This window comes from Tachypleus tridentatus, chromosome 10, assembly GCF_004210375.1.
Source record: "Tachypleus tridentatus isolate NWPU-2018 chromosome 10, ASM421037v1, whole genome shotgun sequence".
Classification (NCBI taxonomy): Eukaryota; Metazoa; Arthropoda; class Merostomata; order Xiphosura; family Limulidae; genus Tachypleus; species Tachypleus tridentatus.
This window is the reverse complement of record NC_134834.1, coordinates 65093473-65121471: the sequence shown is the minus strand read 5'-3', so window position 1 is coordinate 65121471 and position 27999 is coordinate 65093473. Positions and strand designations below refer to the sequence as shown.

At 34.8% G+C, this 27999-nt stretch overlaps 1 protein-coding gene across 5 annotated transcripts in view; it reads left to right on the top strand.

Annotated features, from left to right (window-relative positions):
* Positions 1 to 434: 434 nt before the first annotated feature.
* The window catches only part of LOC143229463 (paired box protein Pax-5-like), a 74601-nt gene continuing 47036 nt past the window's right edge, over positions 435 to 27999 (top strand). For 4 of the 5 annotated variants that reach the window (XM_076461816.1, XM_076461814.1, XM_076461815.1 and 1 more), the window contains exons 1-2: positions 4586 to 4746; positions 8052 to 8356. In XM_076461816.1, the coding sequence (XP_076317931.1) occupies positions 8233 to 8356 (124 nt within the window). In that variant the 5' untranslated portion in view covers positions 4586 to 4746; positions 8052 to 8232. Of the gene's footprint in view, positions 550 to 4585; positions 4747 to 8051; positions 8357 to 27999 lie in introns of those variants that run through there. The other variant, XM_076461811.1, reaches the window with a different exon arrangement.

Below are 27999 nucleotides of genomic sequence, written 5' to 3'. Positions count from 1 at the left end.
AACAAAACAGACAAAAAAAAAAGTAAAGATGAGACAAGGTGACACGTTTTATCAATTTTAAGATGTAATACTCGAAACATTGAATGATATACATGATCAGATCGGTTTAAAATATTCCGATGGTGAAAACTTCAAAGCAAATAAGTCATCGACGTTAAACTACTTGGTAAAAATTCACGTGGTTATCTCATTTTATTGGTCCGATGTTTGGCGTTGCATTGGTATTCCCGCGTTTTCCTAAAAGCAAGCAGGTGTTAAATCAGCGCGTCACGCCGCGTCAAACTGGTAGTGGGATGCGTTGATCGGTAAGCCGGGTTGGCGTCCATCCTGAGGAAGCGTCTCTACGTATTAGTATCATTCTCTCTGTGTTGTATCCCACTCAATAATTTTCATTGGTGGTATGTGCGACAACCATAGCCTGGCGGGAGTCATCCGTCGCTGTTTATTGTTCTATTGTCTGGCTTTTTTTATACTATCTAACTATCTACCTAAAATAAATGGGCTAATTCTGGATATGAAAATCATACAATACTGATAATAAACAAATGGGTAAGTTAGTTTCGTTATATTAACTTGTATTTCCTGCGCTTCTATTAAAAACTATTGGTGTATGTTTTGGACATCTGTTTATTGTTGTTTTTGTTTTAATGAAAGGATGATAATTTATTCGATTTACACGCTGAGATCCTTAGATATCTTCTAAACTACGGTCGCGTGACAAAGTGCAATAGATATTAGACTTTGTTCTTGACCTTGGGGTATAACGCTTTATGAACTTATTATAAGACTTCGATCTAAAAACAATCCTGACTGTTAGCACCACACAAATATCACAACTGGAAGGTTTGATTGGTTATATCTTAATTTTTGTACAAAGCTACAGAAAGGATTATCTGCGCAAATCTACTCCTAATTCCGCCCTGACCAAATAATGGTTCTTCCCCGTCATTCTTATATAGCATAAACATTTCTAAAGTGCAAAGCGTGTGTGTGTTTCTTATAGCCAAGCCACATCGGGGTATCTACTGTGTCCATCGAAAGAATCGAACCCCTAATTTTAGCATTGTGAATCCGTAGACTTTCCACTGTCTCAGCAAAACGTCTTTTCCTGAAGAGGACGGTGAATAATAAATTATTGGCTTCAGAGTCCAAACACCTTAGGTAGTAGATTACAACCAACTATTTTTGCAGTTTACCCTGAAAAATCCAAGAATTGTAACTCACCTAATTTCAAGTTTAACCTAGTTATTTTGAAAAATCATCTGATTCGTTTACCATTTCTCAACTGACGTAATAATGTCATCGTCATTTGTTGTTTTTTTAATGGAATAATTTGATTTTAATATCCAGACGAACAATCACTTGAATGAATAAAGAGTAAATATATGTATATATAAAGTAATAATTAGTATAATTTGTGTTGCACTATTCGGATGACTGAATACGAAAGATGGAAGAAACTTTCAGAAAGGGAATATCAAAGTCTTCGTGTGAGTTGTATCAACAACCTTACTTCAGAAAACACTAATGTGGGGAAGGTAGAGCCCTAAAGTTGTTACTTGGTAATATTCTAGGGAAATCCAAGTAAAAATAGCAGACAAAAATATTTCGAAGTTATTCTTAAGCAGTAAATTGGATTGAAGTCATACAAACTTGTGCAGGAACTTCCACTCTGTTCTTGCACTAAATTTTGTAATTACGTTCAAATACTTCAACTCACTGATCTAGGATTGTCAAAATTCACTTCAGGGATTGAAATTTAAAACTGGTGGTAGCTCGTTGATGAGTATATTTTGAGAATGAAAAATCATCAGAAATCAGTTTTAAAAAATAATGGATTGTGAGAACAAGTGTAACAAAACTTGAATCAAACTTAACAGTTTGTGGGTGTTTTCTTATAGCAAAGCCACTTCGGGTTATACGCTGAGCCCTTTACAGTTTGGTTCCTTGTGAATGTTGCAAAAATGGCAAAGGATGACCCCAAGTTAGATTATAATTTAGAGGAAGTATATTTCTTAAGTATGATAGAAATGCCAAAACATTATTTCAAAATGAATTATGAGATAAAGTGAGGAAGCTTTGAGTAAGTATGATCATCTGTATTATCATATACGGCAATAAAATAGCAAATATGAGGTTATATATAGAGGTTAATTATATGAATTATTTAGCATATTTAAAGTGGTATTAACATAATTTTAAAATGGGTTATAACATAAAGTGAGACAGTATTACCATATGTAATCTCAGATGCGGCAATAAAATGGAAAAGCATGATATCAAAATAGATTATGAGATTAGTACTAGAGGTTAAATATATGTATTTCTTAAGGACGATTAAAACGATATAAACATAATGTTAAAATAGATTATAAGATTAAGGGAGAGACATTTTGAAAGATATGCTATCGATAGTCTGATTATTGAACTATAATATATAGAAAACGACAAGTTACAGTTCAAAATATGGATTACGAGATTTATGTTCAGCGATGTTAATTATTTAAGTAAGGCTAAGTCGGCAACCCGTAGTTTCAAAATGGATTATATGTTGTAGTGGTAGTAACTTTTCAACACACTAATAATTCAGCTCACAGCTGCGTAATGGCTTCGTAAATCCAAGTCAATTGTATCTCGTGTTTTCCTTACCCCCAGGTATAAAAGCGACAAACATCGCTTCTTAAGAAGTTTTTTGCTAATCTGTCATATGTGCAAGAGTTTAAAAGTCAAATGTTGTAGTGTTAAATCGTATAACCTTGTTAAACTCACACCTTGACGTTCCTCGTATTAGCATTCATAACGATGTGCTTGTGTGTAGACATTCAAACGTACATGTCTATTTCTTTCCCTAAACACATGACTAATTGAATATATATACTTTTACGAGAGATATTTTTGATATAAAATTACTCGTTTGTTTGTTTGTTTTTGAATTTCGCGCAAAGCTACACGTCTTCAATTTGACAGTGAAACACTTGAATGAAGGCTGCTAATCATCACCACCTACAGCCAACTTTTGGCTTAATCTTTTACCAACAAATAGTGAGAATGGCCATTACATTATAACGCATCCATGGCCGAAAGGACGAGCACGTTTAGTGGGACGGGGATTCGAGCTTGCGACCCCAAATTATCAGGTCATGCCAGGCGAACAAATTTCGTTTTGAAGGCCTTCTATGTTTAGAAAAATCTGTACTGCTTATAATAATATTTATTGTGACGTAAATAAGGTTAGTTGCTCCACTGTTTTGAATATCAGTGCAAAGCTATACGTGGACTATCAACGTAAGTCTTCCTCAGTTTTGAACTGATAGACTAGAGAGACGGCAGCTAGTCATCAGCACCAACCGCCAAATCTTGGGCTACTCTTGTCTAATAGAATAAAGAAATTCGATCGCCACTTTTATAATGCACACATAATTCCAAAGTGCGGAGTGCAATTTTACGGTAATGAGGCGCAAAACACGGACCTCCGGATCCATAATTTGCCAAGCGTTAACCATTAGCTCACTCTCGGCCTCGTCAATAGGGATTTTATAAATTTTAAAACCACCTTTTAAGTGTCCTTTCTGTAATTCTACAAATAAATTTGTATCCTCAATGAAGTTCCTTAATTAAATGTGTTTTGTAATTTTTTTCAAGTAATAAACAGAAAAAGGAAAGAGATTGAAAGAAAAAGAAATATAAATACTTATATTTACTATTTTCATAGAGATCACTGAAAAAAAAAACTAGTCATTTCTGAACATAGAGAAGCCGAGAAATCATGACTCTTAAGCTGTTAACTTGAGTGAAATATCATATTTAACCTGATATGAATCGTTTTTGGTGGGTTTTTCTTTTTCAATTGGGCTTCACAGTTTGTATGAAACTGTTTTGTACTGGAATGGAGCAAAGCAGCTGTTGAAAACGTCTATTAGTCAGTGTAAATGTGGGCGTAAAAACTTGACTAAAACTTATTGATGAATTACAATAATGTTTCCTGAAAGGATTTTTCAAATGTGGTTCAAATTTTATAACATGTACACACTATCGTTCTTTTATCATACCTTGAAGTTGTTTTTGGTGAACTAAAGGTTTCAATCTTTGTTTGTTTATTGTTTCCAATTTTTATTTTTATTTAAGGTGATAAATCATTTAAGTAAGAATTTCTCTCTCGCTATATGCAAACAAACTTTTGAGGACTGTGGGAGCGTGTGTGATATGATTTTAAAACTTAGTTATCACCGCAAACTTGGTAGATTGCATCTCGACCTCTGATCCTAACCCTCAGAAACGGACAACGTAATGAACAGGTGGCATTGCTGTATTTCGTGCGCGGGAGAGTGGTACAGCTTTGCATGCTTATTTTTACATAACGACCTTCAGATGTTAGGGGTAGCAAATGTCGAAACAGCCTCCGCCTTAATCAAGAGCTTAGTTGTCAGTCGCATTTCTATTGGTACTTGGTGCAAGACTGTTGAGATTCTGCCACTCATCCGTAGAGGAGGAAATGACGTCAAATGAGTTATCCGCAAATCATAATCCCTCACAGAAGAACAATTATACCTGGCTGTTGCATGTGCAGGTATGTTTGGAGCTGGGGTTCAGTGAAATCACCAGTCATGCAGGTAGCAGACGCAGACTAAGTCTTGTTCGACACCGTAACGAACCAAGTAGTAGAAGTTGGCGTCCGAAACTGGACGGTTGCTGGCGGTATTTTTCTACAAGGGACGCTGAGAAGTGTGGCGTGAAAAGTTTCACAAGGTAAGTTTACCGCCAGACTGGACATCTGCTCTTTCTTTGACTCGCGTGGGCTCGACATGGTCAGTTGCAACTGTAGATGTTAAATGCGCACAGGAATAACAGTGTCGGTTGAATGATCCAGACGCAATCATGCACATTATATGTCCATTTCAGTGAACTTGATGTTTCTAAGAAAACATTAATTTTGGACTGAATACCAGCTTTTGATGCTCATATCTTAGGTCTGTGTCTATTCTGTGTTTGGACACAATATGGGTTAGACGTATTGATAAGAATGACAATGGAAATAATTATGTTCCGGACCACTAATATATATTTTAATTTCACTATACCCTAAGTTTGCCAATTATCAATCGTTGTTACACCTCGAGAGAACAATGGTATGTTAACATTATGACTTGAAAATGGTTATGCGATTCTGAGTTTTGGTACTTTGGGATCTTTAGAAATCAATTTCATATGTAATTTGTAAGATTTAGCAATTGGTACTAAAGACTTACGTTTACGAGAAATAAATATTAGCTATAAGAAGCTCCCCAGTAGCTCAGTGGTATGTCTGCGGACTTACAACGCTAAAAACCTGGTTTCGATACCCGTGGTTGGCAGAGCACAGATAGCCCATTGTGTAGTTTTGTGCTTAATTCAAAAAACAACAACAACAAGCTATTAGAACGATCGCACGACAAGCTTAATTTATTTATTTCACATTAATAATGCACAGTAATATGTTACAATTGAAAAAGGGAGTGCATATGAATTTACCCTAAAAGAAAAAAACAGAAAAGTATTTATAATATTTGAATATGAACAATGGCGACCCACGATTAAATTCACAAAGGGAATCTGAAGTCATCTTAACTAGTACACAAAACCAAACTTATGTTATCCATAACTATTTAGATAGCAAGTTAACGTTAATCTATATAAATGTATCCTTAACTAAAAGAAGCAATGTACTAAACGGGAGCCCTTGATTATTTCGTTCCTTTAATTGTAAGTGGAAGGAACACGAACTCAAACAAAGCTAGCCACCAAACCTATGCTTCAAGAAAAGTGTTTTTAAACAAATATTTGTTTAGTAATTATCAAATAGCTTATTATATGCTTTAACGAGAGCAATTTATAAAAATAATCGTGAACGAGAATAAATTTCCCTTCAGAATTACAATGTACGATATATTCTAAAATTTAAAATTTCTTTGATTAAACTGTTACTTCACAACACTTGTACGATGAAGAACAAAACATAGTGCAAGTTATAAAAACTGACCTAGAAAAATAAATATCATTGTGGATAAAATTTGTCGGAACAGTCGGAAATTTAGTCTTTCGTTATAAATTATATATAAATTATTCATACGTTAACTTCTTTCTGCATAATTTCATCAAATACGTATTCATACACTTCTCAGTCAAGGTATCAGATTTATGAACCTAACCACTTCTTTAAAAGCTTTATTATCATCATTTTATAAATGCCTTCATTTTCACCCATGAACCAACTGTTCCGTTTATCCATTAACCATGACAATCAATTAGAAGTCATTTTACATACATAATTTTTTTTCTTATTTTCTTCCGTTTCGCAACATTTAACGAGCACCGTAAATCTAGAAGCGTCTGTGTGAAATATATTTCTGAGCTCTGATAGAATACGACAACAGAAAAACTTTGATTGCCATTGTAGTCAACTGAAGGACGTCATCACAATATTTGTCAGTCAAGTAATTTCGTTTTAGCTTGATGACAAAGGCGTAACAACCTGTGGGACAGGTTAATAGCTGTTAATAATTTTGATACTGCAGTGGATAACATGTTCGCATTATAGCACGTGTATTTTAGTAATTGTTCTGTTTGAAGTCTATAAATATTATATTTTCTAGAAGTCATAACTTCTAATACCGAGAGAATTACCATATCCTGGCCTCGCATCCTCTTCCCGTCAGGTAACTATTGTTTCTCTATCAATTGAAATTATCGAAAGACACTAAATTTAGCAACTGTTTTTGCAACTCGTGGATAAGTGGATTTGTTTAAAGTTTTAACATTGCGCCCGTGGTCTGTCTTTTATCACTATAGTAATTATATGAAAATGATAAAAGTAAGAAACAATATGAACAGGGACGACGTTATGTCAAGAATCATTAGGGTTAATCTGTCATCTTTAGGATTAATAAATGCAGACATATTGGAGTTGTGTCATCTTAATTTGTTTCTCAGTGGTTAATCTGTTGTACAGTATTTTTTTATTGTGAATATTTATCAGATCACTGTTGTTTAACAGTTAAAGTAAATCACATAAATTCTAAACAGCAAATCCTTTAAAACGGAATAAGGATATAAAATAATACTTCAGCTAAGTCATGTAAAGTATATGCAGCAGGTCACTTCAAATTGACTAGGTTTATCAATCAATATTTAAACTCAGTCACATAAAATTTAAACATCAAGTCACTTAAAACGGATTAGTGCTACTGAGATTAATATTTAGCACTCCGATGCGACAGAGTCAAGTCTACACCCTTGCAACGCTAAAATCGGGGGTTCGACTCCCGCGGCGAACACAGCAGATAGTCTAATGCGGCTTTGCTATAACATACACACAGTAATGTTTAAACTAAGTCACCTAAGATCTAAACGGCAAGTTACTTTAAACGGAAAAGTCTAAAGATTAATATTTAAATTACGTTCTATAAAATATAAGCAGCAACTCACTTCAGACAGATAAGAACCATGGATGCAACATCAATACATCGAGATTGATAACCATATTATTATGCTGTTAATTTAATTAAAAATGTTTTTCTAACGAAGTCTATTGGTTCCTTTCAATTTAAAAAAATCAATGAAATAATTATCTCAAGTTCCAATAGAAGGTCAAATGCCAAATGAATATGATGACAGTATGTTAAGGAGACATAGTACTCGATTTAGAATTACTTTTAAAACATCAATAAGAATTTAAACGTCATTAAAGAGAACGACAAAGTAATGTATTTCTCAATACCAAAGATTCAAGGTCATGTGTAACGAGTACAACGTACTATAAGATTTCAGTTGTCTTTTTTTTTTACACTTTTACTTCTTGTTTCATCTTTGGTTCACACTTCTGCACGAAAATACGATTCATATTTTTTAAATGTCATTCGAATGTTTATTAAATGTTTAGAAGTCGCCTCCATTCTTATTGTAAACACGTCATTAACTGAATCAAAACCCTGAGGGATGGGGGTAGATAGTCCATAATATACCTGGATTTTAATCATCTGTTTTTTATGTTGTTGGTTTTTTTTTCTGATTTCAAGATTTTGCCTTGAGCCCAACTCTACGTTTTTCGAAAAGTGAAAACCACAGAGTAATTATAACTTCGGGGTTGTGCGAAGCGTCCAATTTTCTGAACAGTGGATCCTGTGGCAAAAGCCGAAAGACTAGCCAAGCTAAAGCTTCACACAACTGTGTATTCGCCTAACAGTTGAAGAGATTTCAATGCAAGACGATCTGTACAACACCGTGGGTAACCCCGCGATCACCATGATGGACATCACTAATAACGAAATGAATATCACTGTCTCTCAGGCTACGGCAGACATGAAAGAGCCGAAGAAGAAACGTAAGTACAGCCATTCTAATAAAATATCTCTGGTTAGTAACAAATAATAAGGAATGATCTTTTCACGTGTGATTGTTTAAATTTTGATCCATTCTATCTCCTGTAAGAGCCGGGAACGGTCCTGTGCTTGGCGTGCTCAGACTGTGAGTCTGAAGGTTCACGGTATGCCGGTCGTTTCCCTTAAAATGCACTCCATACCTTAGAGCAGTGGGTGTGTTATAGGAGTGATGATCAAATTCTACTACTTTGTCACAGAAGTGAAGCCTAAGCAGTAGTGGCAGTGGGTGCTATTGAGTACAAGTAGTTAGTTGCCTGCTGTTAATAAATTTGTTCATAACTAGGGATGACTTTGTGTATGTATGCGCAAAAAAACAACAACAAAACAACTCTGAAACAAATATAAAGCATATTTTTTATCTGATACACTTTAAAACAGTGGGGTGCACATTTAACGTGAATTTAAACATAAGCTTATTTGACATTTTATCCTGACTTCATCTACCAGTCGTTTTTCCTTTTTCTTTTTTTTGACAAATAACTCACAGGCAAGGCTTGCATAAGAGTTTGGTGTCCAGTAAAATAACATAAATTATAAACACCAGGAGACACCAGTGTTACAAAAAAAGACAATAACACTTAACCTGTATGAGCGATTTAAAAACAAATTTGGCTATAGGAAAGTAAGAATGAATTGTTGGGGTATTCTTAACTTATTTCTTACTGTCAAAATTAATTTAGTTTCAGTAGTTCGTGAAAATTGTACTATTTAAATCCAGCCTTATGCAGCATACTAAACAGTAAGTATACTTATAAAGCAATGCCCATGTTAAGAATGTTCAGTTTAGACTGTTTGACCACGTGATGAAAGCAGAGATATTGTGGATCACGGCCCAAGCAGGTGAAAGCGTATTAAACATCCTTCAAGATTGTATACAATTCGGTATTTCACCTATGTCTGAAATATTTCCTGTTCTATATATTTTCATGAATATATCAATATGTTTTTCCATCAAAAATATTGAAATGTTAAAAAATATAACGCTGCAATCATAGTGTTATGTATTTACATAGGGAAGTTAACGAATTTTATAAATGATATTTGTGTATATTTGTTACTAATAACATTCGTGCCATGACATAAGGGGAGCAGACAAACCTAAGAATATCCACCTAGCAACCATATGGCTGACTGTCCAGATAAATTGATATAAATGGGTGTCGTATGTACACGTTTAACTAGAAAGTTGGTAAACAATACGTATTGAGGCTGTTCCCCGTGTAAAGGTTCCTTGTCTCCGTACGAATCAACCGTCCAACCCGGTTGATTTAGCCGAAGGCTTCGGCACGGTTATTAGAAAAGGCTAAATTACAGTACCCTTGTGCCTAAAACAAGGTTTATACTAGTGGTGCCCTGGGCCACGAAGCCACGTGGGCCACCCGGCGACAGGCAACGGCAGATGGGTACCGTGAGTCTGGGAACTTTTATTCCCTCTCAACGTCGATCCCAACAGATGACCCTTTCATGAGGTCCTATCAACTGCATATCACCTGACGGGATATAGTAAATGATGCTATGCAGTAATGGACTTGTAATGCATTGATAAGGTTTGAAATGTTCTCATCATCTTATCTAGTGTGATTGTTTTATCAGTAGGGGTTGTTTTACAGCCTTATGGAAATAAAACAAAGATAAATTTTTTGTGTTTTTTTTTTAATTTTGCACACAGCTACTCAAGGGCTATCTGTGCTAGCCGTCCCTAATTTAGCAGTGTAAAACTAGAGGGAAGGCAGCTAGACATCACCACCCACCGCCAACTCTTGGGCTACTCTTATATCAACGAATAGTGGGATTGACTGTAACATTTTAACGCCCCCACAGCTGAAATGGTGAACATGTTTGGCGCGACGGGAATGCGAACCCGCGACCCTCGCATTTCGAGTCGCACGCCTTAACGCGCTTGGCCATGCCGGGCCCCCAAAGATAAGTATTACAGATTAAAGAAAAACTGCAAAATTGTCTCTTTATTTAATGCAAAACATATAAACACAGCGAAGAAGAAAATTTGTTGTTTTTTTTTAATTTCGCGCAAAGCTACCGTTTTTAATTTAATAATGTAAGACTACAGGGAAGGCAGCTAGTCATCACCGCCCACCGCCAACTCTCGGGCTACTCTTTTAGGAACGAATAGCGGGATTGATAGTCACATTATAAAGTCCCCACGGCCGAAAGGGCGAGCATGTTTGGTGCGACGGGGATTCGAATCCTCAGATCACGAGTCGAGCGCCCTAACTACCAGGATATGCCGAGCGGGAAGAGGAAAAATATTACTTTTAGTAAAAATAATTCGTTTCAGCAGTGTATTGGCACAATAAAGATCAAGTAACCCTATATGAAAAATACACAAATACTTCTACACTATTATATAAATAAACAGTTACGAGAATTATGTTTGCAAAAACACACATGAACGACTATTTTGATAAAAAAATGCAAATAAGCAACTATAACCTTTAAATAAATGCATAAAAAACAATTATGATAAATAGCATATAAAACAAAACTAAACAACTATTACTGTCACATAAACATAAATATAATGATATTTTCTCCACACAAACGTATAAGTAAATCAACCTTTATTTACATAGAAACTTACAAACAAAACCTGTTGCTCTCACAAACAAATAGTTGTTACTTTCACATAACTATACACATAAACAGTTGTTACCTTTACATAACCATATGTATAAACAATTGTTACTCTTACATAAACGTACATATAAACAATTGTTGCTTCTAAAAGCTTTTGCATTTTGAGGTCAAATATATAGAACAAAATTTTTATCATTGTGATCATAAACATATAACCATTTGCATTTGTAATCAAATATATGCTCACCAAAAGTTTTGTTCCCTGATGATAAAGTGGTATGTTTACGGATTTAAACGTTAAAATTCAAGATCCGATTTCCTGCTGTGGACACAATTGATAATCCAATGTGGCTTTGTTCTTAAAATAGAAAAAGAAACAGCATAAGTTCTATACATTCGTGAACAAGGAAATATAGTGTTTTGTATCTTTTGTTTACATTTTGAAAAGTTCAGGTGCGTATCAGTTCTACAACCTGTGACCAGGAACATAAAATAAGCTTCCGTTAGGAAATAATCACGAGCTACATTAGTTATACGCGTATCTTGTGAACAAATAAGGAGGTCAGCAAACAATTACAGTTCAAAAAATAGTCAAACATTGTATTTCAGGGTTTGACCTGGAAATAACAGTATTAAACATATTCAACATCTTAAAGGGTGAAAGTCTAAGTTGTATGTTATTCTTGAAATTGATTAAAATGTTGTTTGTTCAATATAGATGTAGTTTTGAACTTCAAACTCGGTCTCAGCTGAGAACTCTTAAATCGCGAGCATTTCTTTGTTTCAAATCTTAAAGTTTTTGTTTATTTTTTGCTTTAAACATTTTTGTACACAACGTTAGTCCCTAATTTTTAACTGACGGACTAGAGGAAAAGCAGCTGGTTAACAGCAAACACCGCCAACTCTTAGACTACTCTTGTCAAACAGAATAATAGGATTTGATATTCACTCTATGGCACACAACGTACATATAACTGTTACTTTTAATAAACAATTGTTACTTCTACATAAACATACACATAAACAATTGTTACTTCTACATAAACATACACATAAACAATTGTTACTTCCACATAAACATACATATAAACAATTGTTACTTCTACATAAACATACACATAAACAGTTGTTACTTCTACATAAACATACATATAAAGAGTTGTTACTTCTACATAAACGTAAGCTATGTAAAATAATGTGCACATTAAACCATTTTTGTTCTACATAAGTCAACAAGAGAACGAATGGAACAGATTATGAGGTATGTGCAATATATAATACAAAGTTTAGTGATATTAAAATTTTTCACACATAAGATGAACCCATTTCAAAACCAGAGAAACTTTAATTGTTTACTTTCAATAAACAACAGAAAGAGAATGATACCGATTATGCTTATGTTTCTTTACACTTTGCATATTTAATTTAACTTTTAAAATTTCTCATACATTTTGATCAATAAAATTTGTGTAAAAAACGTTTTTAGTAAAAAAATTTACTTGGGAAGATTCATACATGTGGTGAATTTACAGCCAATATAAAAAACTATTCGAAAAATTTTGATGTAATAACAGTTGATCGAAATTGTGAGCAGTTTCACTTTTTTCTGGCCCGACATAGCCAGGTGGTTAGGGCGCTCGAATCGCGGGTTCGAATCTCCGTTACACCAAACATGCTTGCCCTTTCAGGAACGGCTAGCTTTGCGCAAAACATATACAAACAAGTCTTTTATTTTTACGTTTTAGTTATTGTTTCGTTTCTAACACCTTTGGTTACATATTAAGGACCTTAACGGTTTTGCATTCTGTTTTAATGTGTGTAACCAGAATATTAATCAATACAAGAATACTTTGTTTGCATCTGCTACTCATACTGGCAATCCAGCTTTTATAAAGACGTTTATTGGAATACAGATGCTTGGAAAGCTCTATAGATGTAGAGTATATACTATTTTAGCGTCACCAACACATCAAAGGTTGGTTTTTCAGCAATTATTGACATTATACAATACATACATTGTTTTTAATATTGTTTAATGAAACTTTAGAATATCTAAATCGAAATATCGTTTTTATGGTCCCGTATGAGTTCCTCTACTTGAAGGTGACCGCTGCTGCTCTCGCTGGCTCCCTCTATACAAATCTATCGATGGTAGTCGCTTACCCTTCATCCCCAGTTTCTGTGCCACTGCTGTTTTGAATATAGTAACAATTTACTAATTTTCGTACCCTTCTGAAACTAATCTAAAAAATAAATACATATATAAAGTTTAACTGCAGACAAATACTGAGTTATTAACTAGCCAAAGAAAAACAACGAAGAACAGCACATTGTGAGATAACAATAACACGAGTTGTGGTGGTTTTAGTGTCTTAAAATTTTTTACACCTTCTATAGTAACTCCTGTGCGCTGAATCCATCACGTGAAGACTTTTTACAAAATGTCATATGTACTTTTATTTAAGTGAATAATTTTCATTAAAATTGGGTCACATTTTGTTATACTTAAAATGTTGACAACCACTGACTATAGATTTCTCTAAACCAATCGCGACGTGAGAGTCTTATCGATCGCTTTAAAACCCACGAGAAACACACCGCTAGTATACAAAAGGTTAACAGGCCTCATGAAGGGTCATTTTTGGATAGTATTTATTTGTGCGTGCAATTTGAAATTACCTTTTCCTTTTCAATTTTATTTGTTTGTCATTATGACAACAAAATATTGTGACCCAAACATATTCTGTTATACTTGTGGTACAATTGTTGTGAATATGACTTAAGTAAGTGGTTTTCTTCCCAATTTGTAAAAAATCCTTACGTAATAAAAAAAATATTATTTTTCAAAATCTGCGTAGTTGATTTATGAAAAAACCTGTTATTAAAACCATAATAGCTTTATAAAGTTTCAATTAGCAAGCCTGTGTTATTACCGTTTTGTCGTGAAGTAAAAACGAAAATAAATAGCCTTTCCTAGTATCTAACCAGATGTTTATAGGCCTTGCAATGAAACATCAAAAATTCCTTTGTTTGTTTGTTGAATTTCGCGCAAAGCTACACGAGGGCTAACTGCGCTAGCCGTCCCTAATTTAGTAGTGTAAGACTAGAGGAAAGGCAGCTAGTCATCACCACCCACCGCCAATTCTTGGGCTATTCTTTTACCAACGAATAGTGTGATTGACCGTCACATTATAACGCCTCCACGGCTGAAAGGACCCTAAAATTCGTTGGAAAGTATGAATGGGAATATTTAACTGTAGTTTTCAGTGTCCTTTTTTTAACTTAACATTTTACGTTAAGTCACACTGTGATCATTTATCAAAATTCGACGACCATTCAGACCACGAGAGTATGCCACATTTCATTGTTTATTGAATGCATTTTATTGTAATAAAAATAAGCAGATTATCCGCTATGAGTTGAATCCTTGAGTATCAAATTTTATTGCTATCTATAATAACAAATTGGTATATTTGCATTGCAAAATGCTAGTGTGATTTGGTGTGTCTGGTGTAGGTACTTCTGAATTTGTGAAATCATTTGAGTGCGTATGTGTGGCTATATCTACAGATTCGACATTTTCCCTCCATTTTGTTTTTTGTAGTAAACTATTTTGCATCCAAGGTGCACATTGGATCGTTTGTGTTATATCAACTGTAGGAACAAATTCCCCAATTTTAGCGTTATAACCCATAGTCTTACCACTGAACCACGAAGAGGGTTTTAGCAAACAGGCAACACAACACCTGTTGCTGTATGCCCGGGAACTGAACTGAAAATTCCACGTTATTAATAACAATGGGATTTAGTCAACTTGTGTACTGATTTGTAGTAAGAATTATTTCTAACCAATTCATTATAACTGAGGTTAATTAAGACAATTTTGAAATATTGTCGGACGCACTAGTAATTTTTTTTTCTTTTTCATAAAGCATTTTGTATCTACAGATATGTTCTATTTAAGAGTGTTCAACGAAATGCTTTCACTAAGCATTTTTTTACACCGTTTGTTTATTGTTGTCCCGAAGGCGTCTGTAGCTCCACCTCATAGTTTAGGCCCGTTACACAAATCACAACACCACCACAGCACCAGAAGCATTTTATCGCACGCGACTTACCTTCTGTATCCATGATTGGTCGATCACGAGCGGCAGGCGTGCAGCGTCTTCACGGTTTACTGAGGGTCCTGGCACCGCCCGATTAATTAACACTACTTCCGCCCTTTTCTATTTCGTCGTGTATGCCACGTCAACGTATATGGCTCGGCTTAATCCACTGCTCCCCTTCTTTTCAAAGCTGTTAATGTACCTGTGCCATACTTTACTACAGCATGTAGCGGTATCTAGTACAACCTCGTGGCTAGCGTGCTATTGTTTACCCTACCGGAAACAGGCAACTCTTCAAGCACTTTCTCTGACCTGAACAGTGTATCTCTCGAGCTATTGTCTCGCACAGAAAGCCTACTTCCTTCAAAAGCTCCATAATTACTTTTTGATTACGCTAGATACGCTGTTCTATTGTCAGGCTAGAAAAAAAATGACTAGTTAAGAAAACAAAGCCCGCCAGCTTCCTGTATCTGTGTTAATCTTTTAAAATTTTGACGAACACGTACATTGTCTTGCCCAGTTCATGTGTTTAGGGTTCTACATTCCAAATGAATTAAGAAAACACGGCATATATCCTTTTAATGAAACAAAGAAATGGACAACTCATAAGCAACTTCGTTTCTTAAAGTGATCAAATACGATTAAACCTCAGCTTCAAAATGTAATCTGTGATTTCTAAGAAAAAAAATTATAAACTTGAGAAACTAAAACTTATGAGATAAAATCGAATTGATGTTCTACGATGATTTTAAAAGCCAATTTTGTTCTTAACATGCTTTTATCTATATTCGTTTTATTTATGAATCTAAGTGAAATTACTTGCTTAAAAAAAGAAGTTAAGATAGGAACCAATCACTTCATATTATTAAAGACGTCTTTTGAGAATTTGTGTTTCTCTTCAGCTAGTACTACCTATCTTTATCCTTGTAACTTTGTATCTGAGGAAATTCAAACCCTTAAGCTAAAAGTACATTGGATTCTGTTATCGCTTTTTTATATACACAATTTTCGTAACAATTCCTGGGAAAGCAAGTACGCGTTGTTGTTGTTTTTTTCATTATATGCGAGTTCTTCGTCAAAATTTGGTGCTCTACTATTAGAAGTCGCCTTGAACTGTCCCGTATACTGCCACAAACACGTTTATTAGAACCCCCAGGCCACTGGCGCCTGCTTTGATAGACCTGTCATCATTTACCTAGTCTAGCGCGAGTCAGGGCCACTGTTAAATGATAGCCCATGGGATGAGGTGTTCTACCTCTTCCTGGGAAATTGAGATTTTGCTTTATAGATTCTTGTCGGGTTTGTTGTAACATACTATTGCGTGTCAAGTTGACACTATGGCGCCTTTATTTGTCCTGAACTGAAAGAGACACGACGGCTTGCTTTCTATACAGAAAAAGACTTGTTTGTATTGGAAGAGTTACTGGTTGCTCGAAAAGGGAACTAAAATACAGTAACTATACTAAAAGACAAACAGGATAAATTAGTAACTAACTAGAAACTTGTGTAATTTAAACAGAACGTAGCCAGAAACTTTTCTTCTGTCCTGCTGAATATTTCACTGATTTCTTTTACTGTGATTTACCAGAAACTATGTGACTTTTCTTTCACTTATATAATTATAATTTACTTACCACCTTGAAATCAATGGGATTCTGCAAATTTAAAGCCATAAAGTTTAGTCTCTATACAAGCTTGGTCAAATTCTCTCAAGTGCTTTTATTAGTTTGATTTTTTTTTTTTCATAATTTCATATATTTATTCTTCGCTTATTTTATCTTTGTCTTTTCTCTTACTGTCTTCTTAACATATTTTATAAATAATTTTATTCTATATCTTAGCATAGTCAATTTTATATTTCTCTTTTTTGCTCTGAATTGTGAACATTTTCGTTCTTTTCGTCTTTCGGCTGTATTAATATTTCGACCTTTTCTCCGTGATTTTTCTTGGAACTTTTTCACATAAGTCTCATACGTTTCTTCGTACTAACATAAAAGATTTGGTTTTCCTTGTTCATTAGAACTGAACAATACCACGAAATCAACATTTACCTGTTACGTATGCTCTATGAATAGTGTGGCCACGATCCAGTGTAGTTGCGGTAAATGGGTGAATGCACGGTATGTTCTTTTGGATCATACATCATTACGTACGGGATTCCTCTATAGATTCCCACTTTAAAGGCTAGTTTGTGCCTGGCGCACAATGTTCTCTCGTGATTGCAATAAGTGTTAGTCAGCCATGTAATTATTTAAAACCTGTCTGTGATTCCAACAACGGGAACTGACGTACCTGAGCGTGTGTCAGTGCTTTTCAATGATGATGCAAGATACCGATTTTTACGTCGATATGCGGAATAATGCGTTTGAAATGAGATCAGACTAAGATATACCACAACATGTGTAAAACAATTTCCTATCTTCAGTATAACTTGTCATAGAAAGTCTAAAATTGTAAGCATACCCCTTGATTGCATCCAAATGCGAAAAGCTAAACTTTGAAAAATGACCTAAATATTTTAGTTATATCGTTTTTCTACTCTGTTTTTGAGTTTGCAAAATTAATTACAATTAAAAGATTCTTTGATGCATTAATTTGTGGTTGCGAAAATTAGAGAATGAGATGGGATTAATGGGAGCTTAGCCCCCCCTCCCCTCCCCAACAAGAGCAAAACATTAAGTAAGAAACGTATTCCAGGGGCTGAAGTTAAAATATAAACATAAAGTTGGCTTGGAAATCCATAGCCAGTGTCAGTATATTTTACTGAACACAGTGCAAATAAACGTAAATAAATTCACTATTGAAAATAAAAGTGGGAAATTATGCTATTACGATTGCAACGCTGCACAGTAACCAATAGTTCATGGTTTGGGCTTAATAAACATATTGTATATAATATTCACAAGATTTGTATTATTACATATATGGACTAAGGCTCAACTAAACAGAATTATTATTAATTTTTAATTAAACTGAAAATCACTCTCAAAGCAGCGGCCAGGTGGTTGAGGCACTCGACTCGTAATTCGAGGGGCGTGGGTTCGAATCCCCGTCATCCCAAACATCCTCGCCCTTTCAGTCGTGGGGGCGTTATAAAGGTACGATCAATCCCACTATTCGTTGGTAAAAGAGTAGCGCAAGAGTTGGCAGTGGGTGGTGATTACTTGTTGCCTTCCCTCTAGTCTTATACTATTAATTAGGGACGTCTAGCGCAAATAACCCTCCTGTAGCTTTGCGTGAAATTCAAACTAAATTATTAAGGCAATATTTAAAAAAAAAAGTGGTTAACTGGATATAATGTATTTTACTGTTAAGCTTTCTGCAATATGGTATCCTATAAAATGTCCTATTCACAAGAGTGGATATGCACTACAATCCGCTTCCATTTTTAATAAATAGAATTTCGTTCATTATTTGGTAAAATCAGTGATTCTATTTCTGTAAAGTCAAATATTCAAGACGGCATAAAATAGTATTTCCTGATGTAAAATTTCAAGATGGCCGAAGATGCAGTTTTATTCGTTCACCCCCCCCCCATAACTACAACTTCTGTATTTGCCACCAACTTAAAAGGAAAATAATAAACGTTAAAGCTTACATACGCTTTAGTAATTTAATATTAGTAACATAAGCTGGCTTTATTTTTTCAGTTTCTTTTCAAAAAAATGAAAACAATTTATGTAATATTGTTTGTAGTAAGTAGCCTGAAAGTTTGTCTACATCTTCGTAAAAACAGCAGCTGTGAGAATGGAACTTGTGATTGTCATCTTTGTCCTGATTTATATTGCGTGCTTAAAACCATAGACACCAGTTGCTTCTTGAATTCGTTTAAGTTCACATAAAAGCCGTAGGGAGCCAGTAACCTTGCCGCTGGTTAACTTTCTCATCTGAAACCAGACGGCGCCTTTTTACTATGTGAACTTGAATCAGCCGTTAGGCCTAGCCTATACCTAGAATCTTGCTAGAGCTATAAACTCACCTGGGTACTAAAACACATTCGATTAAAATTTTTCATGATAAACGTAGACTATGTCAAGGTTTTTGTTATTTAGTTATCTTATTAACAGCGCTTCCTTTTTAATTATTAAATAAACCTTACAATTCTCCTGAGTAACACCTGTTACTCGTTTACGCCAAAAAGGAAAGGAAGTCGTTAGCCTGAACTTATTTATCTTAACTTCCGTTTTCAAACAGGTAAACCCAGTATGAGCAGAAAATCATGAATATGAGATTTCTTATTATTGATAAATATATAAATGAAGGTAAATGTTTTCACTGTACATTTCACCAAAGGTATAAACTGACTATTTTGATGACTCAACTCCTCAGATACAGAAATCATAGTTGTAACTATTTGTCGAAGTAGTTGTGTATTATATGTGTGAAGGTAAATTAATCAAAAATTCGAAAGGTAGTCCTTTTTAAACTCCAGAGATGGCGCACTTATCGTTTTCACATTTAATTAAGATTTGTATAAATTTTTCTGAGTAAATATTATAATTTCTATATCTGTTAATGTGTAACAGAAATGAATATCTAATCATGCACTATTTAGCTAAATAGCAAGCATAGTTTCCAAACGAAAATCAAAAGAATTTTACGTTTAATCCTTTCTCATATCTCCAAGTGTTCAGAAGAAGTATTGAGTGCAGCAACATGGTACCTGTCCTGCTCGTTACGTTGGGAAAAGGGGTACTTTATATTATTAACGACCAAGTTACTTTATTCAGTTAAAGTAGTCCAGATACTGTTGACCAGCGATCATCCTTTTAGGCTGTCAGTTACAGAATAGGAGTAACAAGTACACAGGTAGCCCTTGTGTAGCTTTTGTGTTAATATCCAAAATAAACAAATTACTTCGCTGTTTCGCACTGAATGAATAAAACCCGTAATAGTACATTGTTCGATAAGTCTAAAATATCTTAAGAAACGCCAGTTTGAAATTGTATAATATTAATTGATCTTGAATAGCTGTTTCAAACAGTCTGTCTCAATGAATGTCGGTTTTAAGAAGAAAACATAAACAATATTCGCTGTTATCACAGCTTATAATTATAATTTCTCCTCTATGAACAAACAGAGCAAAGAGAAAGTTCTGGTACAGAGGCAAATAAAGAAATCTTTGGTTTGTTTCGAATTTCGCGTAACGGTACTTGAGAGCTATCTGTGCCAGCCGCTCCTAATTTAGCAGTGTAAGACTAGAGGGAAGGCAACTAGTCATCACCACTCTCCGCCAGTTCTTGAGCTACTCTTTTATCGACGAATAGTGGGATTGACCGTAACATTATAACGTCTCCACGGCTGAAAGGGCAAGCATGTTTGGTGTGACGGGGATTCGAACCTGCGACCATCAGATTGCGAGTCGAGTACCTTAAACACATGGCCCTGCCGAGCCCATAAAGAAAGGAAGCATATTTAAAAGTATACATTTTCACAAACCACAACAGCCAGTGTGATTTCCTCGAACAGTACACCGTGATCTTCGTTTACAATCCTTGCTTTATTACACCACAAAGCTACTTGAATCATGAACAAGTGATATTTCTTAGCTACTTTGGTGAGGACTGAATGACCGCTGGATGGTGTATATACATCAACTTTTCAACTGCTGGACGGTATACACACATTCATTTTTCAACCCTACTGGTACTTTATTTATTCATGATCGGTAAATGTGTTTATTTTTGGAAATATTCGTTTCAAACAGTTTCTGCCGTTTCTTAGCCATAAGCATGTTCTAACGAGAACTCTCCAACCGTTCAAAGATGGAAATCTACAGGATAGAATATTATCTGCACGCTACACCTGCTCTGTGGCTCGTGCACGTGCTGCACTCACTGATTTTATTCACGCGTGCTTAGACAAACTACTGATGAGTTTGTAGACAGAGCACAACTCTGGCAGCGAAACGTTCATTTGATAAATTAGAGACGCAAACGTTGACAACACCAGAAAAGGACATCAAACGGAAGCGGAGCAGTCATGCGGCCCAACGCGACTAGCATGACCGTTCGTTACGAGAGAACGGAGCATTTCTCCAGGTACACGTATATTTGAAAGTGTGTAAAAAGAAAGACCGGCACTATAATACCTAAAGGTATTCACATCGGTTGCTTATTTATCTTAAAAGTGCCTAGTATGTTGATGATATTCAACTACTGTTACAACGCAATAAACTTATCCTCATAAAAGGGAATGAGGAAAAGCAGTAAACTTCTGAATGAAATTAACCTTGGCATCAAGACTTAAACTATGTGTTAATGAAGATAGTTTCATAGTACTTGTTAACCTAAGCTTAGTGGAAAATTTTAAAAAATCAATATCGCCCGTATAAATATAAACAAGTTAAACTTTAGTCTATCTCTGTCCCTATAAGTCAATCCATTCTTAGAGCATGTAATGGACAATATACTTTGTTTAATATACGTTATCTTTATTGAATTATGCTATTGCTGAAGTAAACGTTCAGCAGTGACCTTCTTTTATTTTTTCTTTACAGTGAAATTAGGCAACTATGAAAAATGGCAAACACTTCTTAAGTATGAGAGACGAAATCAGAAACTCCTTTTAGGTCGAAAAATGAAACTAAGTATAATCAATCAGTCATGACAAACAATCTTGATCTTTTCATAAAACAGAGAAAAAGCAAAAGTTGTTGTTTTTCATTAACATACAACACGAAGATTGTTTGTTTGAATTTCGCGCAAAGCTGCACGAGAGCTATCTGCGCTAGCCGGTCTTAATTTAGTAGTTTAAGACTAGAGGGAAGACAGTTAGTCATTACTATCCACCGCTAACTCTTGGACTACTCTTTAACCAACGAATAGTGGGACTGATCGTCACATTATAACGTTTACACAACTGAAAGGACGAGCATGTTTAGTGAGACAGAGATTCGAAACTACGTCCCTCAGATTAAGAGTCGAGCGCTCTAAACATCTCGCCATACCAGGCCACAACACGAAGACGCAGAATATTTTTATTAGATTAATGTTATTAGTTCACTGCTGTTTTTTACACATATCAAATAATACATATCATTCATTTAATTGTTCACCATCCCAGACTCAATTTTTATGAACACCAGCGCCTGATGTTTATGCTTTGATCTCAAAATCGCCAATTGAATAATGTAAAATTTAAATCTTGGACAAGAAATAGTAACTTATACATCTTTTTCAGTTTTTTAACTGGCCGTGAACTCAAAGTTACTCGCTCATCTTTAATATGTTTTTTTCTGAACAATAAAATTCATTTACCATTGTTACTAGTTTCTTTTATGTAGATCTAAAGCATTCAGTTAATTGTACTATTCCACTTAAAATGCTTTAATTTTCACAAACTGCTTATTATTATTAACTTTAGACTTGATATCTCGGTTTCTTCTACCAGTTAATTATTATTACAATTTACTCTTCTGGTATTAAAGTTAAGCTGTTCCCGATATTTCAGTCTGCTGTTGTTGTTGTTTTGAATTAAGCACAAAGCTACACAATAGGCTATCTGTGCTCTGCCCACCACGGGTATCGAAACCCGGTTTTTAGCGCAATAAGTCCGCAGACATACCGCTGAGCCACTGGGGGGTATTTCCTTCTGCAGATAGATGTAATGAATAAGTCTTGAAATGTGGCCAGTGACGAACTCACCTACGTTGTATAATGTGACGTTTATATCAGTTGGTTGCTTTCACATTGTCTCCTTTATAAAAGATGCTAATTGAATGAACAATCTATCAGAAACTTTTTTTTTATTTTGCCTGAAAGAAACTTGTGAAATTATTTCTCACGTTGTTTCTGAACATTTTAAAAACAATTAATACAGCAAGTTTCATAAAGGATATTCAGAGGGATATGGGACTTTCTTATTTAATTGTGTTAGTTTTTGTTTACTGAGAAATAACTGCAACTGAGAAGTTCAAAAGAGTAGTCTTAGCCTTCCCATATCCAATATTGACCTGCCCTGACCTTTTGGTACTCTAGCTCTGACTTCCATGTGCACTCTCAAAAATAGCCTGTGTGGACAACACAAACTGATGTTTCTACAGCAACCGTATGCAGTCGAATTCGATACACTACACCCTGATCAAATGGATAAGTTATAACATATGAAGAAGTACATCATATTTTTGTGACGATTCAAATCCAGTGTGGTGAGAAGCGTTGTCCGGTTTGCCATATCTTCAACACCATTGACGTGCTTTTTGGTTGTAAATCTGATATGGTTGACTTGTAGGAAATAACATCCAGTTCCTCTTCAAACACCCTTCGTATAGATATAAAGATTATAGAACAATGATGTAAAACTAGTTTTTCAGCTTAGTGCATGCGTATGTTTTTAAGTTTCTGAGGGTAATAGGAAAACTGCGTACCAAAAAATTCCTTATGAGAAATTAAAATTTGTGTACTCAGTTTTTTACCAATTTTATACTTAGAATACGTCTTGTTTTATCTTTATCACAACCCAAATGAGAGATGAGACGGATTAGATTGTAGGTCAGTTAACAATGGAATTATATAAAATAAGATACTAGTTAAAGCTATGACTCTAAAGCGTAAAGAATCACAGGTTTTTTATTACTTTAATCCTGTAGACAAAACAAGTGAAGTATATGTGTGTTTGTATATTCACATTTAATTCTTTATACTCACTAAATAACCTGTATCGATTTGAAATACAAAAGCAGTTGAAACGGAATAGAAAAGTTGCATCATTTAAAGAACAAAGTTACGCCACTGTTATTGTGGCATCATGAGGTACTAAGTACAATCGTGCACGACACTTAAGTACACCCACTTGTAGGAAAATTAGTAAAAAGTTAATTGTAGAGTATCAGAATATCGACACACTCCATCACATATCTACCAACATTTTGAAGTAACAGAACATTATGATACAATACAATTGCTAGAATTATTTGTCGAGAACCTAATGTTAATAAACGTCAAATAAAAAAAGCCATTTCATTAAAGGAATACAAAATTGAAGAAAATAAAACACAAGGAGTATTTTAATACTTACTCTAGCTCAAAGTTACATACCTGACGTCACTAAACGGGTGTACCTAAGTGTCGTGTACAATTGTGTTGAGTGCCTGATGATACCACATTAATAGTGACAAAACGTTGTTTTTTATATTTTATCATTTTACTTCTGCAAAACCACAACTGGACTATGCTACATATGCGTGTGTTTAGATGTCTGATAAGCCTCATGTATTGAAGAACTTGTGAGAGGATTTAAACTAAATAGTAATCCACCCCACAGAGTGCAATATGAAGTATTACTGGTATTTATTTTTCTTCTTTTTTGCATAATAGTTTTGTTGAATGTTGGAAACATCTTATATAACAGACTACCATGATGAAATGTTTTAAGCAAGACAAAGGTGATTTTTAAATACATTTTTGTTATAGGATATTCTTTTACTAACGAATAGTGAGATTCACCATCACATTATAACACTCTCACGGCTGAAAGAACTAGCACGTTTTGTGTGATGGGGATTCAAACCCGCAACCCTCAAATTGCGATTCGAGCATCCTAACCACCTGGCCATGTCGGGCCAGAAAGGAAATAAAGAAGTAACTTATCGTGCGGGCTATTTCTTGTTCAGTGACAGTTTGACTACGCTGGATTTGCTAGTCATGCAAACTCTTTCAGCCTTTAGCCTTAATAATGGGCAGTAGCACATAAAACCAGGATTTCGTGCCACGAGGATGAGCTGTTTTCGTTGTTAAAATCAAGTTCCTTATTGTTTGGAAAACGTGACGGGGCCCTTCAGTTTCATGACTTAATTTATAATCCAAGGAACAACTTCCTCCACTTATATCCTGTCAAATAGCCTGACACCACGCGCTTCATGTTCCATGTACACGTGACTCCGATTTGGTTGAATGTGTTTGAAAGCATTGGAAGGATGACCTATAGATTACTTTTGAACTTAAAAAAAATGAAGGCAATGTTATCGAATTATGAAGTGTATTAACTGGCAGTCTTCAGAGACGGCCACGTGTACTTACGTATAAGCAGAGTTCCTCTTCGGTGTACTTCATGATGCTCACATTGTTATGATTTTTCCTATTTATTTTCATTCAGAAGTTTTAATTAATAGGTATTTTAACTAATAGTTATTGTATTCATAATAAAGTATGGGCCTGGCATGGCCAAGCGCGTAAGGCGTGTGACTCGTAATCCGAGGGTCGCGGGTTCGCATCCCCGTCGCGCCTAACATGCTCACCCTTTCAGCCGTGGGGGCGTTATAATGTGACGGTCAATCCCACTATTCGTTGGTAAAAGAGTAGCCCAAGAGTTGGCGGTGGGTTGTGATGACTAGCTGCCTTCCCTCTAGTCTTACACTGCTAAATTAGGGACGGCTAGCACAGATAGCCCTCGAGTAGCTTTGTGCGAAATTCCAAAGCAAACAAACAAACAAACAATAAAGTATGTCTCGTAAAAAATGTGAGAACGAGACAAATAGGTAGAATTCACCAATAGTAAATTTTATCTTTAAAATCCAAGTAAACATGACCAGAGATTAATATATCTAAAACGTCTCTTTCGGGTTTTGCGAGTCATTAGTTCTTTTTCATCTGCAGATCTGAGATACTTCAAAGGTGTTACATCAGGATGAATATTAGTTAATGTCTGAGAAGGAAAACAGCATTGAAATAGGATAAAAAAATGTGCTCCATCTCCAGGCAGATCCAGTTCATTCAAAATTCATCTATGTTGTTAAAAATGATAAATTTAAAATACACAAACCACACTGATCAATATGCACTCGAAAGCACTTTTTATTTTATTTTAGCATTTGGATTTCTTGGTCATTTTAAGTGACGTATGTGTGCGTTTTTTATAGCAAAGCCACATTGGGGTATCTGATGAGTCCACCGAGAGGAATCGAGCCCCTGAATTTAGCGTTGTAAATCCGTAGACTTACCGCTGTACCACCGGGGGACAAGTGACGTATGTGTTTCCTTATTAAATTATTTACGGAACTGGATCTGTTTGAAAGTGGAACAGTATACTTTTTATTCTATTTTCATTGAATAATATTCATCCTTAAAATTTGGAGTTTCAGTTCTTTGATGAGCAGATAAAAATAGAACACTATACAACATTATTTATAAAAAAACAAAACAGACAAACTATAGACTCTTTTAAGAAATACTTCACTGCGTCAAGACTGAAAAGTGGTGGGCGGCTTGATCAATTCAGTTAGAGTGCTCGAACCATGAATCCCAGACTCCCTGATTCGCATCCTGTCATCTCGAAAACGCTCTCCATAATTTTGGGCCATTCGGTCAAACAAGAGTAGCTCTAAAAATGGGTGCTGTTAAGTGACTGTTTTCCCTCTAATATTTCTCCGATGGGTCAGCTCTAAGTTTAGAGACTTACAATGATAAAATCCAGGTTATATTCCTCGCGGTAGACAAAATGCAGGTAGCCCGTTGGGTCAGTAGCTTCAATTTTGTTTTTTTCACAGAATTCATAAGGCTGGTTTCTTTACTGCCTCGGTTTTATATATTGGGATTAACAAGATTAAAAGTTTGAATTATATTTCCAACATTTTAATTTAATTAATTAAAAAATATTATTTCCTGCGTTTATTCTTTTTTTTGTGCTAGATGAAAAGTACAATAAAGATTGACACAAAGTACTTCATCTGTTACGTTAGGTCATTATTGCAGTAAGATTGGAAAAGGGTGCTGCATACTAACGTGCTTGTTATAGGCCTAACGGTATAATCAATAAAACCTGGTTAGAATTACAATGACTGGTTAATTAAACGGTTATTTTCCAGTGAGCCGTGTATGATAAATGGGCCGTATATTGGTATTGATCGTTAGAGAACACGTGCGCGGCATTCTGTCAGATGTTTACTGATGTTCATATTGTTATTTAAGCATTCTTAATACCTATTCGTTGATTCATATTCATCCATTTATTTATCCATCCATATCTATCTAATAACTTTCATTCGCCTATAAACTTTTAAATCAGTATGCATACTTTTCTAGTAATCCATTTTTTCACTCCAGCTATAATTAATTATATTTATTTGTTCATGTACATCAATTCATTTTTTTTTTTATCTTCATTATTCGACTACTTATCATCAATGGTTTGTCTATATATCTGTTCTCATTTATGTATCCAGATCCACTTGTCTGCTTAACTTTCAAATCCATTTGTTATTATAATTATATTGTTATAATCACATTATATCATTATAACTCTTCATCTTTTAATTTATTCATGTACATGTTTTCATCTATAGGCATTCATATTCATTCGTCTTTCTGTATACCAAAAATCAAACATTTACGGGCAAAAATAAATTATGTGACAAATCTGAATATTTAATAAATTCCAGCTATTACTTTATAGAGGGAAAGACGTATTAATGTCAAGTTTTCATTGTAATAGTCAATTGCACAAACACGTTTACCCGTGAGATTGATATCTATATTACTAAATATACTTTTTAATACGTTCAACACAATACGTTCCTTAGAGGCTTTTAGAAATAAACTCGTCAAAATGACTTAATTTCACACTAACGACGTATGATTTCTGTTTTAAAAAAATACCACCTGTATCACATCCCAATAAAAATAGCACTCACTGTCCCACATGTGATCGGCTTTGAGTAAAATTGAATCTTATAGAAAATAAACGTCATAAGGGCAAGGAGAACAAAACAGAAAATCATATATACATATTTATCTAAATCAATAGTGACAGTACGTAATAAAACACGTTTTTATCGTAATTATAATCATTTTTAGGGCTCATGTTTCGTGTACCGAACGTTTTCCTGAGCGGTACTATAACAGCGAGCTTCTATGCCAAAAAGACACAACGTTTAAAGCCACAGTCCC